Source organism: Sus scrofa, chromosome 9 (assembly GCF_000003025.6).
Source record: "Sus scrofa isolate TJ Tabasco breed Duroc chromosome 9, Sscrofa11.1, whole genome shotgun sequence".
Classification (NCBI taxonomy): Eukaryota; Metazoa; Chordata; class Mammalia; order Artiodactyla; family Suidae; genus Sus; species Sus scrofa.
In genome coordinates this window covers 68,449,561-68,473,124 of record NC_010451.4, presented here as the reverse complement: position 1 = coordinate 68,473,124, position 23,564 = coordinate 68,449,561, and the positions used below count along the sequence as shown (strand labels likewise).

Below are 23,564 nucleotides of genomic sequence, written 5' to 3'. Positions count from 1 at the left end.
GCAAACAGTAAGGGTGGTCCCAACAGGCCTTCGTGATCTTGCAGGTGGGTTTAGTCACTTAGGTGCAGCTGCCGTGTGCCTTCCTGCCCCTTGTGCTCTCCAGGCTAAAGCGTTCATGTTTCCTTTAGGAAATGACCCTCAGAAGTTGCCTTCTGAGTGTCTGATCATAATGGGAGTGACTGCCAGAGGACAAGGATAACCTTACATAACGCTTTCCTGATGGAGCTGGCAAAGTCTCCATCAGAATTACTGCACAAAGGAAAAGTCAAAAGGTAGTAAAATTGTGAATGCAAGGGTTTTTGTTTTTCATTTTTTTTCAGAGTTTCTTTTGATTTTTTACCCCGAGAGCCAAGCAAAAACACATCCCCTCAGAGACTGTCTTTGTCCTATAAATACAGATTCAACAAATTGGGTCTTAGAAGAATTTGGAGGTTTTACTGAGTGTTTTTCATTGAAAAGATAACCTCTTGAGATATTACAGACAATGAAGAGTCAAGCTCTATAAAACTTTTAAAGTTATTTGGAAATAAACTAGGGAAATTATAATATATACTACTTGTTTGTGGTTAAAGTTCACTTCTTTCCTCTCTATTAGTTTTAGTTTGTAGACACATTTCAATCAAGATACATTTCCACAGTTATATCAACAAAATTAGATTATCTTTCGTAGTGCTTTCCCTCAATTTTTTTAGCCATAATCCATGTACATCACAAAATAACATCATGACGTTCCCTCCTGAGAGAAGGGCTTGGCTGCTTTTCATGCTGACAAGACCATTTTTGCTAAGATAAGGTCCCCTGACTTGAGAACAACCCACACTTCTTTTGGCCTTTAGCCACAATCACCACCAACTTGTGCTTTGACAGAGATCGCCAATTAAAACTTGCATCGAGATTTCCACTGAGACTCTGAACAAAAAGAAAAAAGTTAAAAAGCAATTGCAGCCACACATGAAGGCTAGTGAATGCTCCGGCCTGGGGAAAACCGAAGAAAAAGCCCATGCAGCTGGTACTGGGTGAAACATAGCCATACAGCAAACTGAGTCACCCACAGGCAGTCGGCCACTTCCAGGAGGAGACCTGTTCCTCTCACTGTCAGTCTTAGAAGCTGTCCCATGAAACCTACAGACACAGGGCCTGGCTTGCAACGGGTGGACCTTTCTCTCCGTGTTGGGGAGCATCTCGGGAAGCTGTGACTACTTCACTAGAGGTTGCTGAAGAGAGCTGCCCAGTCTTATGCCTTCTGAGGATGTGCCCATCCAAGGGCCCTCACCTGGGGCCTCCTAACATCTCTAGGTCAGGCCAGCTGGAGTGATGGGCTGTCAACAACCTGGGATAATCTGCCTATGTGGCTTGACTTGGCTTGTAGCGCAACATGCAAAAAAAAAAAAAAAAAAATGCGTTCAACAGGATAGGAGAGCTCTATGTGTTCTCCAGGATGGAAAGGCAGAGGAAAATCAGCTGACGTTGGTGGTCAGTCAGAGATCAAATGACCCTGTTCTCAGCCAAGGAAGGGACTTGGAGGGAGATTAAGTGGCAGCCCAGAATGAGAGGGCAGGTGGAGACTGACCTGTGATCCAGACTCCCTGTCTGGGGGCTGTCAGAGCCCCCTGGGCTTATGCCTTGGGATGGGACAGTCTGGGCGAGGGAGTGCCCAGGCTCAGGTGCTTGGGGCTCCCTCCTGTAAAAACACAATATATAATACAAAGTCTAAGCCAAAAACTTTCTTTCTTTTTTTTTTTTTTTTTTAAACATCACGTACAACAGTGAGGAAGATGCAAAAGCTTTGAGTGGGAAAACAATACAATAAACAAGGACATTTTATAGCAGGGTGTGCATTGGTGGTGCATGTTTTCATTCATGCCCCGATGTCTCATCACCCTTTGGGATGAGGAGGTACTAAAGGGAAGGTTGAATAATGGACCTGATTATACTTCTTAATCTTAAAAGAAAAATTAAAAAGCTATGTTTGTCCGTGGTCATTCTGCTCCTCTGGAGCCACGCAAATAAATGATACTGTTATATCAGAAGAAAATGGGATCATTTAACAAATACAGAAAGTCTCTTAAAAAGCTGTCGACATAATTCTAGATATGCTATATATTCAGATTTTTTTTAGAAAAGAAAAACAAAACATAATGTCTGGACAATAAGGTATGAGAGAATGTGAGGATAGTGTCAGCTTCACAGACTTGGCTCCATGCAGGTAACATGGGCCCTGTAACCAAATCTGAAAATCTGAAACATCTGAGAGTCCTTCATTCTTCTTCATAAAGATGATTCCATTATGATGTCTTATGAAATATAATAACTATCTCACAGGCAATATTTATCAAGGGTGATGTAGAGTATCATAATATTTGTCACATGATATGAGTGGGGATTTTATAGTTGTTTTTTTTTTTTAAAATAAGTGATTAGGCTAGAAAACACTGCTAAATGCCAAGAAGTCTTTGGGTCCTAAACTCCTAGCTTTAATATAAGATCGGCTATTTGGTTGGTATTCATGTAGGCGTTTTCAAAGCCTTGTTATAGAAAATGCTGTTAGAACACTAAACAGTACACAAAGAAAGTTCTGAAGAATATTTTTGCAGTTTTATCTGTACTCTTGTGAGCAACTGAGATAAGCTTAAAAAAGCTCTTACCAGGTGACCTCATGCAAAACAAATCAAACCACATTCCAAGAAGAGTTTATCCAGGATGAGCCCTAAAGCATCCAAGCGCTTTGGGAATGTATAAGATAAACTCTAACGGATTAGTTATTTGTGATGGAGTTCTATGATGCCATTTCTGGACCATGCAATGCTCATCACTGGAACCTATCTCTTGTTTCTAAGTAAAGTATCCTCTAGTAAACTTTGACAAGCCACTTACTAGACAATACCATCAGCAGGAAGTTCCAAATTTCAGGGCAATGTTATTGTCCTGGACTGAAAAAAGGCAGGGTATATGATGGAAAAGCTAACGTGAGTTTCTGACAAGCAGTTAACAAATATCTGCTATTCAGGTTTTTTTTTTTTTTTTTAAGTATTAAGGCATGAAGAAGCAATAAAGATCCAGGGAATAATCACTAGCACTAAAGTGAGAAATAGGTTAAAAAAAAAAATTAAGGGGGTCCAAAAAGTACAGTTAATGAAAACCAGGCGGCCAGGTCCAGTAGGAAATGAAGGTATGTTTTATTCCATGATGGAGGTAAAGGTTTGAGGAAGCCTGGTTTTGCCTGAACTTTCTTAAGAGGAGAAATAAACTGAAAAAAGTGCCTGGTGTTTACCTCATTATAAATGACTTTCAATGGCATTTTAGACCCCACCTCTACTTAAAAAAAAAAAAAATGTGGCTATCATTTAAAAAGGATAGTGTTGCATCTAGTGACAATGATTCCATTAAAGAGCAAGTTTAGGTAAGTGCCCCTTTAAAGGTCCTCAGAAGGAAAATTAAAAGGGAAACATATTCCCGTAGTCTGAGAGAATGCTTAGATTGCAGCCATGAAGCTCTCGGAGCGGTGGTTTCACACTGTGAGCAGTCATCATGCTCTAGGACGTGGGAATTTTCCCCTGATGCTTCCGGGCTGTATGAATACTGGGGGGAGGAAGGGTGACCCCTCTGGAATGGCTGGACCCGGGGTGATGAGAAGAAAGGAATGTTATCAAAATTCCCTTCAAACGGAACCCAAACACCTCAATGGCAGGTTACTGGAGGAAAAAGCCTGCACTATCAGGCAGAATTGGTATGGGCACAGTTGCGGAGATGCCTAAGTAAAAGAGAAAAGCCAAGATTAATTTTAAAAGGGAAAAAAAAAAAAGAATTAAAAAGATAAAACCAAGGCCAAGAGGCATGGCTCTTTCATGATCTGGTTAATTAACTTTTCACAGTCATGGCACAGGACCTTGGAGTGTCTTTTTCCATTACATGTTCAGACTTACTCAGTTGAATTAGACCGAGGTCTAAATCTTTTGCCTCTGATTTTCTTTCTGTTGCCTCCCAGGTTACCTGAAAAAGATGGGTTTATGAAGCTAGGTTTGAATAAAAATAAATTTAATTGCCATGTGTTTAATCACACAGTATTTCAAGGGGGTACAATTCACAGCCAGCACCAGCCCAGAACACAGGGCTTCAGAGCTCTGCAGAGCCTTCTCAGTGTGTCCAGTGCACTGGTGCTAGCAAATCCTATTATTTCCCATCCAAGAAAAAATGCACTGGACTCTCATTATAAATGCCTTCCTCTCTGTTGGGAGAAAAGCTAAAGACCTTACAGCAAAGAACAAGTCTTTACAACCAAGAACCACAAAACATAGCATTTAGACGATGTGTACAGATGGGTTCAGAATGCCACCGAATACCTTGCCAAGAGTTACTTCGAGGCCGCCCATTTTCACAGATGTCTGAAATATGTTTTGTATCTGGAATCCTTTCACTCCAAGAATGGGAGAGTCCATTTGACCTGAAATTGAAAATGTATACATAGTGTTCAAACATATAATCAAATGAAGGTTTTGAAATCAGTAAGCGAAACTTCTAAGCATTACTGTGCGTTAAAATAAATCAAGAAATAAAAAAATCTGAAATGAAAGAATGAAGAGAACATGAAAGTCTTCATGAAGAAGGCAGAATTACACAACATTCAATTTAAGAAAAGTCAAATACAATGGAACCCCATTACAATACTTTGTAATTGAAAAGTATCAGGATACAATGCAAGCCAATTCCATTCCCCAGAACACAGCAACCATAGATAGCAAATTCACTACATATTTCAGTTACATAGTCCAAGCAGCTGAGTTATAATGGGGTCCCACCATAGATGTTTCTTAATGGTAAAGCAATGGCTTCCATTCAAGTATTGTTATGAGAACATGGACTTCCAAGAGATTTCATTAAGATTTGCTCAATGGAAGTGACTAGCCTTGATCAAATATTTAGGTGTTCTTAAAGAATAAAATTATTTTCTGAGAATTGGCATTTTCTCCAAAACTGTGCCCCCCCCCAAAATATGATACTGTTGGTTAAATTGCCCAATAACTGAACAGCGTCAGATGTTTATCATGGAAGTGTCTCTCATGAAGTCCATGTACCGTTAGGCCCTTTCGCCCTTTGTATCCTGCCATCTTTAAATGAATTGTCTACAAGAAGCAAAATTTACACACCTACCTCGTACCATATAAGAAAAGCATTCTGACAAACTACATACACTTAGGAGGAGTCACATAATTTGACACAATATTTAACTGTTTCAAGTCAAAACACATTAAGATTTTGCTAATTTCTGGTAATTATTCAAATCACTATTTTAAGTTCTTGTTGAGGTACTTCAGAAAATAGCAATGCTTTAAACACCTTTCCACATATCATTCCAGTTAACTGCTAACAAGGTCTATTTTCAAAGGAACTTTCTGCGGATGAATGAAAATAAATGGAACTCAGCACAATGACTACATAACTCCCTAGATTTTTCGACAGCATTTACTAAGTATAGAATGACTCCTATTTTGTACAAAAGGACAACAGAAATTCTGCTGGAATCCATTGATTTCTCTACTTATTTACCATGTTATTTAATTTAAAATTACATATTTGACCAAGAAAATAATTATATACCGAGAGAATTTAAGTAAATCTTATTCTCTTAGCCAAAAAGTCCCCAGTAGGTTAAAAGTACAATTTTTTGAGTATCCTTCTTAGAATTGTACTCCTCATGCAAAAATAATACTTTTACTTTTGCTTTAAGCTACGTTATCTGAGTGAAAACAATCCTTCATGCTTAGGACAGTTCCACACAGGATTCCCAGATCTCACTAATTGCTTCCATTCTTTTTCCTAATTGTTTATAAAGAGTGACATCTATTGCAGAATTTTCACAGATAATTTACTCTATTTAGAACTCCAGAAGAGATGTTTCTTCTCAATAAACTAGCAATTTCCCTTTCAATCTACAAAGTAACTACTGTGCCCAAAGTAATGCATGGGGCTATCATTCTTTTTCTTCTATATATCACACCCCTACCAACAATTTCAGAGAAACTCGTCCATAGGAATATTTTAGCTTTTTTTCCAATATGAACGCAGGTCTCATTTCCTAAAACTTTCCAACTATTTATTTCATCTGTCAGCTTATTTCATTAAACAATTATAAAGCATGCAGGGTTTTAAATGGTCTTATACACCTTAAGATCCTGGAGCAAGAATACAGCATCCAAGTTTAAGACATATAAATAATATATTAACCCCATCTGGACTGTTAACAAAACTCAGGCAAACATTAAATATAGTTAAAATTAATTTGACAACCAAGCTCTAAGTTATAAAACCTAGAATTAATCATTCCAAGAATGAAAGGTAAAAATCATAATATTTAAATGTATGATTCACAGAGAAGCGATCTTTTTTTTTTCCCATAGCAAGCTTAGCTTCGATAAATTTTAAACTAAAAAAATATTCAATGCAGCATTTATATTATCATTTCATTTTAACAACTGCTTTTATTGAAGCATGACAGTAACCTTTTTCTTTGACTACCAAACATGACATAAAGCTCACCATTTAAAATATGATCAAACTCTATGTATAGTTTCATAAGCCGTATAAGAGCAACGTTGAAAAACCAAAACCCGGGGGTTTCTATATAGATTTAGGGTTGTCCCTTGTTTAGCTTGATTTGGTTTGGATTTCTGGCCTGATTTGTTAAACCAGTGGTTCTGAGCATATGGCATTTTGAAGTAGAGTAATCAAAGAACAAAGGATACTCTTTTTTAACATTCAAGAAAGAAGGAAGAAGTAATCAAACCTGCTGCAAAATAATGAAATGTTCTGACTAATGGAATAATGTGTGATGGAACAGGTAGAAATCTGAAAATGCGACAGAAAAGCAGACCTCTTCTTAGAACTAGATGCTGAGTTTGTGCTGACTCCAGGAGGAATGTCGCTATAAAAAGAGTCGCCATCTCCAGGCTTTTTTACATAATCTCCCTGGGGTAACTGTCTAAGGCATAATAAACATTTCAGAGTCAGAAAACAAGACACACACATGAACACAGACATATACAAATATTATCTTAGGAAAAAAAGAGGTAGGAGTAATGATCTACATGAATCAAATCTATAACAACACGTAAGATTATTAATAAATGTGACAGCTGTTCAAGTCATTCTAACTGTAGAGTCAGAAAAGCAATCGCTGCAGTCTTTACAGTCCAGATGAATAAACCCTTATTTGAGGGGAAAAATATGAAAAGATGAGGTTTTTTCACTGTAACTTAATTATATTTCAGAGATGTTAACTGCCATTTTGCCTTTAAACAAGAACAAAAACTGGTGTTGAAGAAAATGTATTGAGACACGTGTCCTTGTCCAGATAAGGCACTGTTTTTTTGGTTTTTTGGTTTTGTTTTGTTTTTCCACTGTGGTAAGAAAACTAGTCACAATTTCTGAACACTATTTGATTTGGTCTTAAAAACTGATTGGTTTCTAAGCTATGTTCTATAATTGAATCCAAATAAATTCTTATTCGAGTTTTTTGTTCAGTGTGGAGTCTCACTATTCATTTAATAGAAATATGAAGAAACTGCAAGAGATTCAAAGGTCAATAAAAAGGTCATTCTGTAACTGCGCACAAGAATGTGTAAAGGCCGCTAATTTAACAAAGGGAAGACAGGGCTGAAAAATTAAGGGAATTCTTGTTGAACCTACAGAAAAATATACAAAGGTGGCTGGTGAGTGACTTCAACTCTTCATCTCCAACCAGGGAAAATCTATAGTTTTCACTGTTACCAACCTACTTACTCTAACGTTGAATGAATGAAGATTGGAACAGATTTTTATTACTTCTCCTAAGGGAACAGGGTAGAAAACTTTACCACTGCCTGGTCCAACCTCCCTCCCTTGGTATCTAATCTGATCCTTTGCCAGTGCATGGCACCCCAATAGGCAACAGCATCTACAACTTGATTCAGTTCCACTCAGCAATGATGTTGGAGGTACCCCCAAGTAGTATATACGGAGCTGTACTTAACTAGGTCTTCAACAAAGGCTCACCTCTGTTAACACCTCTTCCTATTTGTTTTTTCCTTAGTTACTACACTAGTCATGGTCACTTGATGATGCTAAATTCGATCTCCAAAAGGTCACTCTTAGCTGTTTCCCTGCTTATGCCAATGACCACACTGTTTTAAATGTTTAAAATGCTTGGTCATTCGTTCTTTTGAGTGACGGAATACACTCTCTCACACTATATATTCACACATCTCCAAAGTAAAAATTTTCAACTGATATAAAGCACCTATATTAACTTGTGTAGTTAAATCTACTCCTCCCTTTAAAGAAATCAAATTTCTCATTAGACTTATAAGATTAATTTTACCTATAATTACCTATAATTCCTTCAAAAAAAATTTTTTTGGCCCTGCCCATGGCATGTGCAGATTCCCAGGCCAGAGAGAGAACACACACACGTCCAGCAGCAGCCCGAGTCACTGCAGTGACAACACTGGAGCCACAACCCACTGCACCATGAGAGAACTCGCTTCAAAATATTTTTATTCCTTTAAGTGACTTTCAGCTCATCACTGTAATCTTTTTCTCAGTGTGTTATGAAACATTAATTTTATACAAAAAATAACACAATTTCCCCATATTTATAGTGTTAATAACACAGATACATCTGCTTACTCAAGATCTTTAAATCTCTGGAATCATTTCCTGTGTTGCTGCCTATCAATAAAATACTCTATCAATGCGTGAAAGAACGCTCTCAATAAAATCAAAGTTCTGTAAGTCGCCTCAAGTAGGAATATTCACCTTTTGTATCATATTAATATGTATAAAAGAATGCCAAAGAACAACCAACATCATGTTTCTAATAATAATCTTTGCAGTTAAAAAATCATTTTTGTCACTATGACCCCTAATGATGATCTTTATAAGCTGATGATACCTGCCTCAAGAAATTCAAGACAGACGTTCTGACCATATTTGCCCTTCTCCATTCATCTATTCCTGAAACTCCCCTCTCTTTTGAGGCAGTCCCCTAGGGTTCACTTCGCAGAGGCTGCAGGCTTAAATGGACGGCTTCTCATAATGGGTGGGGCCCAGTTTTGTTTTGTTTTTTCAACTAAGCACATTTTACCAGCCCTTCAATATAACTTCTCTGCCGTTCATGGTCAACATTCACACAGTACAAACATCCTACATGCTAAACAAAGTATAAACTATGGGTTTCAAAGATTTGGATGGAAAGTTTAATAAGTTCAATGAACTTTGGAGGCCTGGCCTTGCTTTTTATCATCCAGGCAGATTAAAGACTTACCTATCTCTACTGTGAAGTCTCTCAAATAAAGCAACTACTCTACATTCTCCTTAAATTCCACAAGAAATGCCTGTAACTTTCTTCATGTAGTAAAGGCATTAAAATGTTAATAAAAGATGACGGATTTTGTTAAAGATCCCCTAAGAAGAATATCTAATATCCTTCACTATCCAGAAATTTATCCTTTTTTCAATATCCAATTACAGATTATAACAAATTTATTTCTTCTTGATTAACCTCTAGTGAAGATAGAGAATATCAGATCCTCATGATAAAAAAAGCATCAGTTCATCATTTGTTATAAAAGATCATAAATGACCAACTAAATTTAGACCAACCAAATGATAGCTTTACATTTGTTAAAACTGAATTTATTTTATTGTCTTTATGGTTTTCTTCCTAAATTTTGCCAGGCTCATAGAATTTTGGAATAAGGTAGCCGAACCATTGCTAAGTTTTATAATGGAGAAATGACTCATTACTTCTCACATCACATGAAAGTATTTTAGACATGTGCATGATTTTTTTTATAAACAATGACCAAAACAAAAGCTATGTAACTAAATTCTTTTTCCTCAGAAAGGGTTCCTGCTATGAGTGAAGACTGATTTTTTCTTAAAGGGTCCACTGAACCATAATATTTAACTTAATAATCCTCATACATACTCAAAATGAGATCACCATGAAGAAAATTTAATTAAGTCTTAACCTTAATGCTGAAGGAAGAATGTCTCCAAAGCTTTGTTGGTGTCTGAGCTGTCTGCGTTTCAAGAAATATTGTGTAATGTATAACAAGTCACATTGACAGATGCATGAATGTCACTGAAATAAGAATACTAATAGTATAAAAATAAACTAAGAAAGGTTTGGGGGAAAAAGAGGAAGGTTCAGAAGCAGAAAGTAAAGTGGCTAAAACAGAGAAAAGAAATGGGGAAGGAGGTTTCTGCTTAAGGTATGAATCAGGAATGTAAGCTCTAATTATTTATTCTAATTTGCATTATGGATATTCAATGATGTATGTTCATTTCAAAGGAAGCAAATATTTCAGCTGAATAAGGATGTTTTATAAATCCAAGTTTAATGAATGCTTTCCTAGTTTATTGCTGTTTGCAACCCTGCCTGAAAACTAAAATTCAGACTTCTAATTCTTGTTACAAATTATACAGCTACTAAGTCCCAAGAGCATTTATCCTAAAATATAAACAATAGCACCAACTGAAAAAAATGATGGAGGTCTTTCCTGGAGATTTTAAAGAAAAGGATCAAGAGCCATCCTTCCAACTGTGATATCTACAAATTCTCTCTGGCTCCTCAGTTCTGTGGTTCTACCCTTCACGAGATGACGCTGGCAGGTTTTAAGTGATATTGTTCATGTATGGGGTTCTGCCGCCACTGAGCTTCCATTGTTCATTAGAAGAAAATAACAGGTTTGCTTCTCATCTTTTTGCCAGACATACAATTAAACCCATCACACATTCCTTCAATATAAGGAAAGCCCTGAGGACACATTCTCTGGAGGGAAAATTTACCAGGTTATCAGGTTGCTTCACAGAATTACTTGCTGCACCTTCCTGAAAATCTGAAAAAAAGTATGCTCAATTTGGCATTTCTGAGCCATTATTATCACTAATAAGAATGTGATAACTAACTGCATATTTAATATGCATTTAATATTGAAGCAAACCTTTATGTTCACCAATGCTTTCACAAGCTCAACAGGATGTGTGGTCCTCACTTATGTCAAGAATACTGTCTTCCTCTTTGAGGACAAACATACCTACCTCCCTCACTCATTTGAAGATTAGAGAAACACAAAGTCTTCGGAGACCATATACAAATAACTTCCATTGCTAGAATGCTTCACAGATTGCAAAGAACTTTTGTTGCTTTTAGAGCTGAGGAAAGTTTCAGTGATTTCCCAAGACCACAAAGAAGCAAGTGGATTTTCAATTCCTTGTCAATTGCTCCTCCCACCCCGGCACCTCAAAGGAAGACCTAATTTAAAGGCAACTCGAAATTCTTTTTCCTACTCCCTGGCATCCTTTGGAGGTGGGCACATCTTTATTGGAACATCAGCAGCTATTTTCATGATTTCCTAATGCATGCTTTGGTCCACTGGCCATACAAACTTCTCTAATATATATTCTCAAAAAGAAAAACCCTTCAGAAGATATTTATACACTCACAACTTCCTGTTCTAATATCTTCTACTCCTTGCTGCTTCTTCATTCAAAGATTTATTGTAAAACCCTAGGATTCATTAGCTATGGGCAAGGGCAAAAATAAACAAATAAAGGTTGTGCTGAAATATAGCAAAGGATAAAAAATAATATCTGCTGAAACATGACAACTCTCAAAATACGAACTAGATTCCAAAAGAGTTGCCAGTTGATGAAATGATGACTCAATAATATCAGGAGGCATGATTCCATCAGGCACAAAAAGGAGTCTCTTAATATGAAAATTTTCTTAACTGTACCTATAAATATATTGAGTTAGACGAAGAAAGTGGTGCACAAGTTTACGTATTTATCATTTTTTGTAGTGTGGGCAATTTCTTTCTTCTGGAGAGATCTCCGTGAGAAGACATCTTAGCACACCATAACACCTTTGTTTATGTTGCCTATTTGTGACAATGTACTTTCCTTTTTACAGTCAGCAGTGTTAAATTACCTTATAGCCTTAACTCATCTGGAAATGCAGTTAAATCATCTGTTTCTGATCCTACTAACCTAATTTTATTTTTCCCTGAAGAAAGCCGCCAAACTTACTTTTATCATATAGCTGATCATCTTCTACCCAACAGAAAGCATAAATGGCTCCAGCTCTTCTCTAGTATTTTTGGACACAAGAATTTAAGACATGTCACAGAGAACTCTTGATGGTTTTTTTTTTTAATTTAATTAATTTTGTTTCCATTTGACTTTCTCCATTAATGATGGAAGTAAGTTATTCCAGGACAAAGTTAATATTTTCTAATACCTATGGCTAACTGATCAGGATCTCAGTTGGTGCCCTGTGGGTGATACTAATGCTAAAACCTTCCAAGAATTTTAAATCACAACATGGAAGGAAACAGATGAACAAGTTTAGAAAAAAATGAAAGCTGTGGTTGGGGCTAGAAATTATCTTATTCCTTATCTGCTTATAGCATTTAATGGAATAGTGGGAAAAGGTGGGTAGGAATCTTCAAAGGTGTCTTGACTACAAAACTAATATGATATGATATGGTCTAGATTGTCAACTTTCAGGATATTTTAATTTTTTTTGTATTGATAGCTAATGACATTAGTAATTTTCAAAATGTGAAAAGTGAAAGATGTACCCTAATACGGGCTAATTTAGATTTCTTGTATCTCTTTTTATACTGCTGGTTAAACAGATTTTAAGCTTACAATGAATGGAGTGGTTGACTTTATGGGTTTTTTAATTCAAAAAAGTACAATCAGAGATTCCAACTATGCAAGTTATTTCTTTCTCTACCCATGAAATTCTCTGATCTGTACAAAAATATATATATACATTTTCTCATGCAGAGGTAAAGCAGACTCTTCAAAGGCCAGAACATTCTCCTGACCACAACGCTGTTACCCTATCAATGTTATCATTTATGAATGAAAGTTACTAATATAACAACAGTAACAAAAATAAATTCCCTTAGAAATTATTAGGCAAGAAGGGTGTTATAAACATGAAGAAAAGCCAATCAACTAATATAAACAAAGGTGACACCTTAACATAAAGGAATTTTGTTTTAGGTGAGAAAAAAAATAAACCTCTCTCTATATATTACTATAAAGTAACACAAAAGTTCTATTACTTATAGTATAGTTGGATGACAGAACCATTAAAAGTAAATAATGACATTTATTTTTTAAATTAATACATTTCATAGCAACACTATGAAAATTATCACTTCAAAGTCATGAAAAATCAAGATTAATTTTTGACCACTATAGCATAAAGACAAGGTAAAATTTCTTTATAACTGCATGTATAAATTCCAAAGATCCTAATAGGATTTAAGCCTTTCAGTTTTCAGTTATATGTTCAGATTATTGTCATCACATACCTCTGTTCTCGATAGTTTCTTTTTATGGACAAGACGAGAGAGAGGAGAGAAAGAAAGAATTAGTTACCTACAGAAGTGCGTGAAGAGAGAATAATAAACATCAAAGCTCTACCATTTGTTGAAAAGTCTCCGCTAGGATTTTGAATTGCAGAATTGAAATGGGGAATAAAAACACCATCTTTCTGTCTCTCTCTCACACACACACACATTTCACTTCTTTCAAAGAAGTGACATCAAAGGGTTAGTCACAATATTTTCAAATAACCATTTTAAAAGCATAAAGCTTCAGATATTAAAAAGTAATTGTTTTCTCAATGTCAATTGCATCATATTAAGCATTTAGTAATGTCTTAAAGTTAACTCTTTCTCAAATACAGTTGTCAGATATGCACATTGATTTAAATAGTGAAATTTATTAGTTGTTTCTTATATAAATTAACTTTACATACAAATAAAAATCATAATTTATTCTTTTTGGAATTTATATCCCAACTAAAGCTATTGCTAAGAATTTCAAATAGGAAAACATAAATGAAAACAAGAATTTTTGTTGGTTTGTTTGCTTTGTAGGGCCACACCCTCCGCACACCTAAGTTCCCAGGCTAGGGGTCAAATTGGAGCTACAGCTATCGGCCTACACCACAGCCACAGCAATGTGGGATCCTAGCCTTGTCTGCGACCTACACAACAGCTCATGGCAACCCTGGAGCCAGGGATCTAACCCGCATACGCGTGGATACTAGTATACCAGTCAGATTCAGTTTCATTATTGCTGAGCTACAAAGGGAACTCCCAAGAACATTTTGCTATGGTAAATTAGAGTGAGAATTCATAGCTCTTAACAGACCTCCCAAATTATCACTACACACTCACCAAAGCTTCACTGAAACCAACATTGAAAACACTTTCTTCAAAGTTTAGTCTCTGTTTTTTATTTGGGCATCTACTAAAATAAAATTATACAAATTTCAAAATAAACCAATCTGAACCAAAAATATGTTCTAGAGAATCTGTAGGTGCCAATGAGTTAACATCAAAAAGTTAATTACAAACTTTCTACCATGAACTAATTAGGTGTTAATATTTTCAAGACATGTTGGAAGGTCAAGCAGCTGAGCAGTGGTCTCCTTTCCCCAAGATCAAGATGAATGTTTCCATATGGATTTTGTTTGGAGCACATTCACATGCCAATCTATTCTATGCCCCTGCTGAGTATCTTACTTAATAATGAGCTCACCAGGGTAAAAATACCAACTTGTTACTTAGTATTTTTCATTTCTGAAACCATCAGATGTAGCAGAAAAATAAACCAAAATCTTTCTATTCAGCATGTTTTGCTTTTTATTCTTTCAATCTGATTACCCGAGCAGTCCACCAGCTTGAAATGCGTATTCCTCAGTTCCTATCCTTGCCATTCCCCCAAGGTTTGGAGAAGGGATAGAAAGTTTAATTGGAAGGATTAATGAGAAAATGAGTTCTCAGGTCCTAAATCCATCTTGGCATTTTAAATGGAATATGTGGAACAGCACATGTATGAATTTAATTCCTGTGTTAAAATGTCTACATCCTCATTCTATTTTTAAACATATTCTGAATAAATTTAGTAACATTAAAACTTTCATCATTTAGGTTCAAATTATTTATGAAGTGAATACTGTGGTATGAACAAGATTTGTCTTTTTCCTTAATGAATCTGCAAAGTACATGTATTCAGAAATGAAAAAATAAGAGTGAAATCAAAAGAATTTCCTTTAAATGATATACAGAAAGAAGGACTATCATTCATTCAGATCATTAAAAAAAAACAGACATAGGTAATTTCATTAGCAAGAGAAGTAGATATTTAGGTTTCATATTTCTGAAAGGTAATTTTTTTCCAAGATTACAACCATGAAATAATCAATTTGCCTCAGCGGGTGGCAGAAAAATCACACACCACAGAACTAACAATTTTGTGTTCCTTTTTCACGTGACCAAATGAAACACTAAGCTACCTCAAAACAGCAGTGGTTGTCATGGCAATTACTATATAAGTCTTGCATCAGGGAAGTGAGAAAACAGTCTGACTCCAAGATGAGCTTATTCACCTGAGGTATGAGGAGAGATCAAAAAATATACATACAGAAAAGCCTTCCCTGAAGACATACACTTTTATGCTCCAAATGTAATGCTGCAATCAGCCTATACAAATGGAAGTATGCAATGTGCCTAATGGCCTGCTCATCAAAAAGGCACATGACTACTGAGCATCTGTGAGCTGGTACAGAGCTAGGTACCCACTCAATTAGGGCAAAAGCATTATCACTCTGCTGCACTCTGCTTTGTGAGGCTATGCCACATCAACTATGCTATGATAAACTTCACCCTGATGTCTAGGCTATTTTTTTTTTTTTTTGGTTTTGGGGTGGGAGTTTTTTAGGGTTTTTTTTGGCCACACCTGCAGCATTTGGAAGGTCCCAGGCCAGGGATCGAAACTGCACCATAGTATTAACCTGAGCCATAGCAGTGACGATGCCAGATCCTTAACCCACTGAGCCACTAAGGAACTCTTGTGCTATTTGTCAGTGTATCCTTGCACAAATGTCTTTCTGCATTTTAATACTTTAACACACAAAGTTTATCCTGACTGTCAACTAACTGCTCTCTTTTCAAAGAAGCTCGTTCAGGGTTTTGATCTCACAATAAGCAAGAGCCATATATACTTTTAAAGAGGTTTCTTTTAATTCATTTGGTTTAAAACCATATCAGGTAGTAATAACAAGAAGAGCAGGTCATTATGTAATATGCCTAGTCTATTGAAAGGTTTGGGGTAATTTTAAAGTCTAAAGTAGTCTAATTCCCAAGTCTTTTAATAAACCAAATTTGATCTATGATTTTTTTTAAAGCTATAAAATGGGGTAATACCCAGAAAGCCTAGCAAAAGTTGTAGGCCTTCCAAATGGAGAAACACCCTAGGCCTGGGGACTTTATATATCATTGCAGAGGTCATCAGGACCATGATTTTAAATTGAAATATTAAAAAAAAAAAACCTTAAGGTTCATCATAGTTAAGTTTTACTTCATTAAACATAAATTAGTTATTTGAATACTAAGGATTTTTTTTCATATTCTAAGATTGAATTGCTTAAAAGAACTGAACACATTAAATATACAAATAAGTGTAGAATGTGTGAAGTCATTACTTAACTAATTGCCTAGCTAAAGGGATCCAATATTCAAAAGTTATATAACTTTTTAACCTTTACAAATAGAACCGAGAAATTGTTAAAGCTTACAATTGAACTTTAAATCTTGAGAATTAGGGCTTTTTTAAGTTGTAATTTATAGTCGAATTTTTTTTTTTTTGTCTTTTTTGTTGTTGTTGTTGTTGTTGTTGCTATTTCTTGGGCCGCTCCCGCGGCATATGGAGGTTCCCAGGCTAGGGGTTGAATCGGAGCTGTAGCCACCGGCCTACACCAGAGCCACAGCAACGCGGGATCCGAGCCGCGTCTGCAACCTACACCACAGCTCATGGCAACGCCGGATCCTTAACCCACTGAGCAAGGGCAGGGACCGAACCCGCAACCTCATGGTTCCTAGTTGGATTCGTTAACCACTGCGCCACGACGGGAACTCCTATAGTCGAATTTTAATTTTAACAAAGTATGTCTCTGAAGAGTCATTTCTTCACACAAGAACATGCACATGTTTAACAAATAACAGTGCCTCCACCACACTGGTGGTGGAGAGATTTTGCCCTTAGCAGGATGCATGGCCCGAGTGAAAGTAATCAGGAGCAGATCTGCAGTTGTTCTTGTTGGTAGGACCTTTGCTGTTAAAGCCCTATGCTCTCTGACTCACTATCTTGCCCAGATTTGGGGGTATGGTTTTAAGTCAAGAGAACCTGCATCACTAAAGAGCAAACCAACACAGCCTTTGTGTGAGACACGATTTAGACTGATTGACTTCACATAATGGTTTTAAAACAATACTCAACATTTTTAGACTAGAAAGGAGTTCTCTCAAAATCTAAACAATGATAAATTATCATTATCTCTAATGCCAAGAATAATCTTTGATTAAATGCTGAGTCAGACTGATTTTCACTACAGGTGTATTTATTCAATGATATAAAACTGTATAGGTGTTTAATTCATTTAAAAAACATTGTATGGGAGTTCCTGTTGTAGCTCAGTGTGTTAAAAACCCGACCAGTGTCTGTAAGGATGTGGGTTCAATCCCTAGCCTCATTCAGTGGATAAAGGATCCAACATTGCCACCAGCTGCAATGTAGGTCGAAGTTGCTCCTCAGATCTGGTGTTGCTGTGGTGTGGGCCTGCAGCTGCAGCTCTGATTAGAACCCTAGCCTGGGAACTTCCATATGCCACAGGTGTGTCCCTAAATATCTCTATCTGTATATAGATATATAGATATAGTGCAATTTACAGTGATATACACACAGCAAAATAAAAAGTGCATTTTGAACGGTTTTATTTCCATGTATTTTTCTGGAAAATATAATGAGATCATCGAACTAAATGAAAGAAGAATGAAGATAAGGGGAAAAAAAGGAGGGGTAATGTTACTATATTACTACTTTCACTTACTTATATCCCCACGCAGTTATTCCTAATATGAGGGCCAGCACTAAAATGGTGCCAGCAATTATGCCTATTATAATATTGGTACCAGCAACACCTGGAGAGGGGAAAAAAAAAAAACCAATAAAGATCAGTGTATACATTGAACTTTTGCTATAAAATTCTTTAGGCACTTTATTCTTTGTAATCAGCACCTTAACAACCTTGTTTCTAACAGTGGGTATTTTTTTCTTCATAAAGTTTTAATTTTAGAGCATTTTTTTCCTCAAATTTTATTTCTTTATTGAGATATAATTGACATAACATCTTAGTTTCAGGTTACGACATAATGGTTTGCTATCAGTATATACCGGTGACATTAAAGGGAGGTATTTGTAAGGGAAGAAACCATCACCACTTAGCAATCTATATCAATTGTTTTTGTTTTTTTTTTTGTTTTTTGGGTTTTTTTTTTTTTTGGTCTTTTTTTTGCTATTTCTTGGGCCGCTCCTGCAGCATGTGGAGGTTCCCAGGCTAGGGGCTGAATCAGAGCTGCAGCCACTGGCCTACGCCAGAGCCACAGCAACGTGGGATCCGAGCTACGTCTGCGACCTACACCACAGCTCATGGCAACTCCGGATCCTTAACCCACTGAGCAAGGGCAGGGACCGAACCCGCAACCTCATGGTTCTTAGTCAGATTCGTTAACCACTGCGCCATGAAGGGAACTCCTATATCAATTGTTTTTTAAACACAGTTATTTGTGTACAAATAATTAGGGGCACCTGTTGTTCCCTTTTAATTCTTGTCCAAGTGCATTTTGCACAGTTTTATTTTTCAGGTATTTTTCTGGAAAACATAATGAGGTCACTGAATGAAAAGAAAGAGGAATAAAGATAAGGGGGGGGGAGGAGGGATGTGTTTCCTCTATTAGCATACCACCCTCTGGGGAGGAACATTTAGAAATCCATGTTCCCTTTAACCCTGACCTCTTCCTCAGAAATTCTAGAAATGTTATTATTCCTCTCACTCCATTTTGACAACCAATGCAAGGTCTTTATTTTGTGTGATATTTTGTCTAAGAAAGCAAGCTTCTTCTTCTTTTTTTTTTTTTTGTCTCTGCCATTTCTTGGGCTGCTCCCGTAGCATACGGAGGTTCCCAGGCTAGGGGTCCAATCAGAGCTGCAGCCACCGGCCTACACCACAGCCACAGCAACGCGGGATCCAAGCCTCATCTGCAACCTACACCACAGCTCACGGCAACGCCGGATCCTTAACCCACTGAGCAAGGCCAGGGATCGAACCCACAACCTCATGGTTCCTAGTCAGATTCATTAACCTCTGAGCCATGACAGGAACTCCAAAACAGAAGCTTCTTAAGGACGAAAACATGTCTACATAGTTACCGAATTAGTGTTCTGGCGGTGGAGATGATAAAGAACCAAAGGAAAATCGAGAGTCTGGTGCCCTGGAGCTTGATGCTGGTGAGCTATGAGAGGGAGGCTGCACCAGACTGGCTGTGGCTGGGGGTGGGGTGGGGGGCTGATGCAAGGCCCGGGCAAGGGCCCTGCTGTGTATGGCAGCACCCTCGGTCAGGCAGGTGGAGATGCAGTGCTGCAGGGACCATGGCGGTGAGATGGCCCAGGGAGTCAGTCCTGATACCAAGCACAGGGAGGGCCCAGGGGCAGCACAGGCAGGTGGAGGCCTGGCTCTGATAGCAGGAGACTTTTTTTGTGGACAGTGACCTACATCATGTGTGAACTGAAGGGCTCTTCCCCAGAGCAGCCTGGCCAGCTCCTTGTCTAGAGCGTCCCTGAGGGAGTCCTTCTGAACATCAGAGGTCAGTAACCATGGGTGGCTGGAGCAGATTCCAACCCCCGATGACAGAAGATACGGCTTCTCTGGCTGGAGCCCTCAGTAGTCCATGAGGCAGCGGGGCTCGGCACCAGAGGAGACTGGCCAGCACCCACCCCACCCCCCCAGGTCCTCAGGGGGATGAGCCAGGGCAGATGCAAGAGGACCCCTGGGCACTGAGATTTTCCTTTTCTAAGACCCAGCACACCTGTCCCCTTTCTCCTGCGTTCCAGGGACTTAACAGGGATTGATAAACCTGGATACATGTCCTGATTACTTTTAAGTAACAGTATGATTTTCGACAAGCCAATGAAATCCAGAGACCCGAACCGCCTCATCTCTGCATTAAGTGCCGAAACCAGCTCCACGCTACCACTGCTGAGACCGAAGATGCCAACATCTTAACCGTTCTGTGAGTTTCATTATTAAAGTCACATTGGCTACAATTTTTAACTTGTCTGGATGATTAGAATAAAAATAATCTTTTTCTCATCCTTTGGAGTTGAATGGATTTCAGGATTTGGGCATGATTTAATACAAAAGAATGCTCGATAATGAAATGATAAAAACAGTTGAAAAGGGGACATTCATCCCCAAGGTATGTCTTCTTTCTACTATCTGCATTGAATTTCTACCCCATTTGGCCACTCTAGCTTTTAGAAATACACCCGTGGTTTCTTATCCAAGTCCTCAAACCTCTTCCAGGCACCCTGGCCAAGGTTACAACTTCTAGAATTACCTTCAGTTCAGGCTACAGAACAGGAGTTGAATAGAGATGAGGTTCTTTAATAAAGAATATTAAAGTCAACAAAATATTTTAAAATCAATTCTTCTATTTTTTTCTCATTGATTCAGCCCCAATATATAAAAATCATAAAAATATAAAATCAGACACTTAAAAACTTTGACTGCATTCTTCATTTAAAAGAAAAGCCAGGGTTTGCTGTCATCCCCAAATAGGTACAATACTCGGAAAATCTCAGTCTGATGTAGGACAAGATAAGGCTAAATCAGTAGATTAAGTTATATTCAATATTTCCTATCATCACAATATGGGGGCCCCCGTTGCATATTGTACTTCATTGTTATATGGATTTAACTTACATTGGGCTTACAAAATTAATAAAAAGGTAACTTTGGAAAGGGCAGTCTTCTCTTTCCTTGTGTATAAAGACAACATAATGGGACCAAATTAAGTACCTACCGTTGCCAGATAGAGTAATGCCAGCCTTTGCATCATCATTGTGAGGGAAATAAGTGCTGCAGTCTGCACCTACCCAGTGTCTGTTACACACACACTTCAGCTCATTACTGCAAACCTGAAAACCAAAATCAATCAAGAGTCAATGTCTCTCTGGAACAGAGGCATGAAAAATAAACATTAATTTCTAACTTTCACATGCCTAGAATTTAATGGGACTGGAAAGCTATTGGTACTTTCTTCCTTTTACTAAAGACGTTATCTCTTACTCAAGTCCCTAGAAAAATATTTTCTAGAAATCAAGAGCTGACCCAAAGGAATAATGAATTTTAACAGAAGAATGCATTTATATGTCTAAAACAAAAATTGATGGAATGATTGTTTTGCATATCATTAACTTATATTTTATAAGAGGAAGATATTAAAAATGAAGCAGAATTACAAACATTTGCAAAATATCCAATTGGTTATGCATGTGTGAAAAAAATAAAATAAGAAATATGTAGATAGTCTCTATGTTGAGTTATTATAAGTTCAAAGTGCATAGGATACAAACTTTCTGTAGTATGCATAATTATCATAAATGATTGGATGCTGTTTGCCACCTGATTTACTAGTATCTAGTCACTCCTTTACTCATTCCTTAAGCAAACAGTTAATTAACACAACTCTATGTTATATACTCAGGATGTATAACGAATAAGTTACGAATAAGAGGAGTTCCCATTGTGGCGCAGTGGAAACGAATCTGACTAGGAACCACGAGGTTGCAGGTTCGATCCCTGGCCTTACTCGGTGGGTTAAGGATCTGGTGTCGTCATGGGCCGTGGTGTAGGTCAAAGATGCGGTTTGGATTCTGTGTTGCTATGGCTGTGGTGTAGGCCGGCAGCTGTAGTTCCAATTGGACCCCTAGCCTGGGAACCTCTATATGCTTAGCGTGTGGCCCTAAAAAGCAAAAAAAAAAAAAAAAAAAAAAAAAGAATAAACTATTTCTTCCTTAGCATAACGATGAAGAAATAATTCCATTATTCTTTTCTCTCATCCTCCAAAAAGGATTTCTCCCTAACATCCTTCTAACAGTTAAGGAAAGAAGACTTGGTAGTTCCTTTTATAGGAGCACAACTACTTACAATATGCCTTTTTATTCTCCTGGACCACAAAAATTCCTTTCCTTTGGTAAAAGTAACAATTATGATGACTTCCCTAAAGAAATTCTTGGCATATCCCTCACGGACACACAAGGAATAACCAGGACTGAAGGCTTACAATTCCAGGACAGGGATCCTCTACCTCAACTGGACAGTCTAACCAGTTCACGCAAAGAATCCAGAAGGAGGATAAAAAGAAAATCATTCACACATGCCAAAAGAAAAAGAACCAAAAAGTATTTGTTAGTATAGGAATTCCTGGCTGAAAATGTCAAAACTGGAATCACTAATAAAGCACGTTTCTTTAACCCATAAACTTATTTCTAGAGGAACTACGTTATCAGATATATGACTGCAAGTATGGATTTGGGGTTTTTCAATACCACCACTCTTTCTATTTCTCTCTGATAAACATCTCCTTAGTTATTCTGTTTTTAATTCCATTAAGTTATCCTCAGCTAGTACCCACTGTGGTGGCTACAGAAGTTACTCATGGTCTGCTCTAACCACACTCAGTACTTAGCCACACCAGTTGTTAAATATTATGGTCCTTGCCTCTGCTTTTTACTCCCTTTTTTATGCCATTATAGTTTTTTAAAATTTGTCTCCTAAATCACTTGTGGAAAACTGGCATTATATTCAATAAGATCAATTTAACCTGAAAAGAGACGAAGATTATACTTTTTCTTATTCCTGGGCTTTCACAGATTACACAACAGAAATATTCCAATGGCTGTGACCACATGACTGTTTACATACCAGCTGGAAACATGGACAAGCATGGTTGCCATTATTATAGAAATAAGCAGTTTCAGGTCATATCTATTTCTGTGATATAAGAGAAATGAATAATTCCCCATGGTGAGGTACTGAATACTTACTCCATTTCCTGAACAAACAGTGCCTTCTTTACTGCTTAAGCAGGTGCTAAAGTTGAAGGAAGCGACGGGGAGACACCTGTGCTCTAAGCACATCATTTGGGGACCACAAGGTGTCCCATCTTCCACATAGCCAAGGTCTACATCTTCTTCAAGCTTAACATGCCCACCGCTAAAAAGAATGAGAGCAAAAAGAAAATGGGATTTCATTAATTCACATTCATCTTGAGACTATGCTTAAAAACTATCACTTTCCCTATTTTCTATTTAGTATCTCATAAAAAACGGTAGAAGCATTTTCAACCTCTAAATGGAGAAAGCAATTGAATCTTCTGATCTAATTCTTTTCAGAGATACCGATATATTTTAGGATTTAATCAGAATTACTACAACAAGGGCCTGAATTGAAATGGCATTATCATTTTTGCCTTGGCTAAGTAAGCCATTATTACTAGCATTTGAGTTAATAAATAAGTAGGTTTCAAGATTTCAAATCCGTTTCAAACACAGATGATCATTTTTGGTTTGGTTTACATTTCCCCAAAAGACTGCTC

The 23,564-nt window shown here is 37.3% G+C and overlaps 1 protein-coding gene across 23 annotated transcripts in view; it reads right to left on the bottom strand.

Moving 5' to 3' along the window:
* The window catches only part of ADAM22 (ADAM metallopeptidase domain 22), a 237,305-nt gene that overhangs the window by 17,203 nt on the left and 196,538 nt on the right, over positions 1-23,564 (bottom strand). For 6 of the 23 annotated variants that reach the window (XM_021063337.1, XM_021063339.1, XM_021063338.1 and 3 more), the window contains 8 exons: positions 23,014-23,182; positions 20,988-21,102; positions 17,957-18,047; positions 13,371-13,388; positions 6,782-6,976; positions 4,341-4,441; positions 3,924-3,990; positions 1,571-1,681 (listed from right to left, as the gene is read on the bottom strand). In XM_021063337.1, coding sequence (XP_020918996.1) covers positions 1,571-1,681; positions 3,924-3,990; positions 4,341-4,441; positions 6,782-6,976; positions 13,371-13,388; positions 17,957-18,047; positions 20,988-21,102; positions 23,014-23,182 — 867 coding nt within the window. Of the gene's footprint in view, positions 1-1,570; positions 1,682-1,706; positions 3,752-3,923; positions 3,991-4,340; positions 4,442-6,781; positions 6,977-13,370; positions 13,389-17,956; positions 18,048-20,987; positions 21,103-23,013; positions 23,183-23,564 lie in introns of those variants that run through there. The other 17 variants (XM_021063342.1, XM_021063344.1, XM_021063347.1 and 14 more) reach the window with 9 other exon arrangements.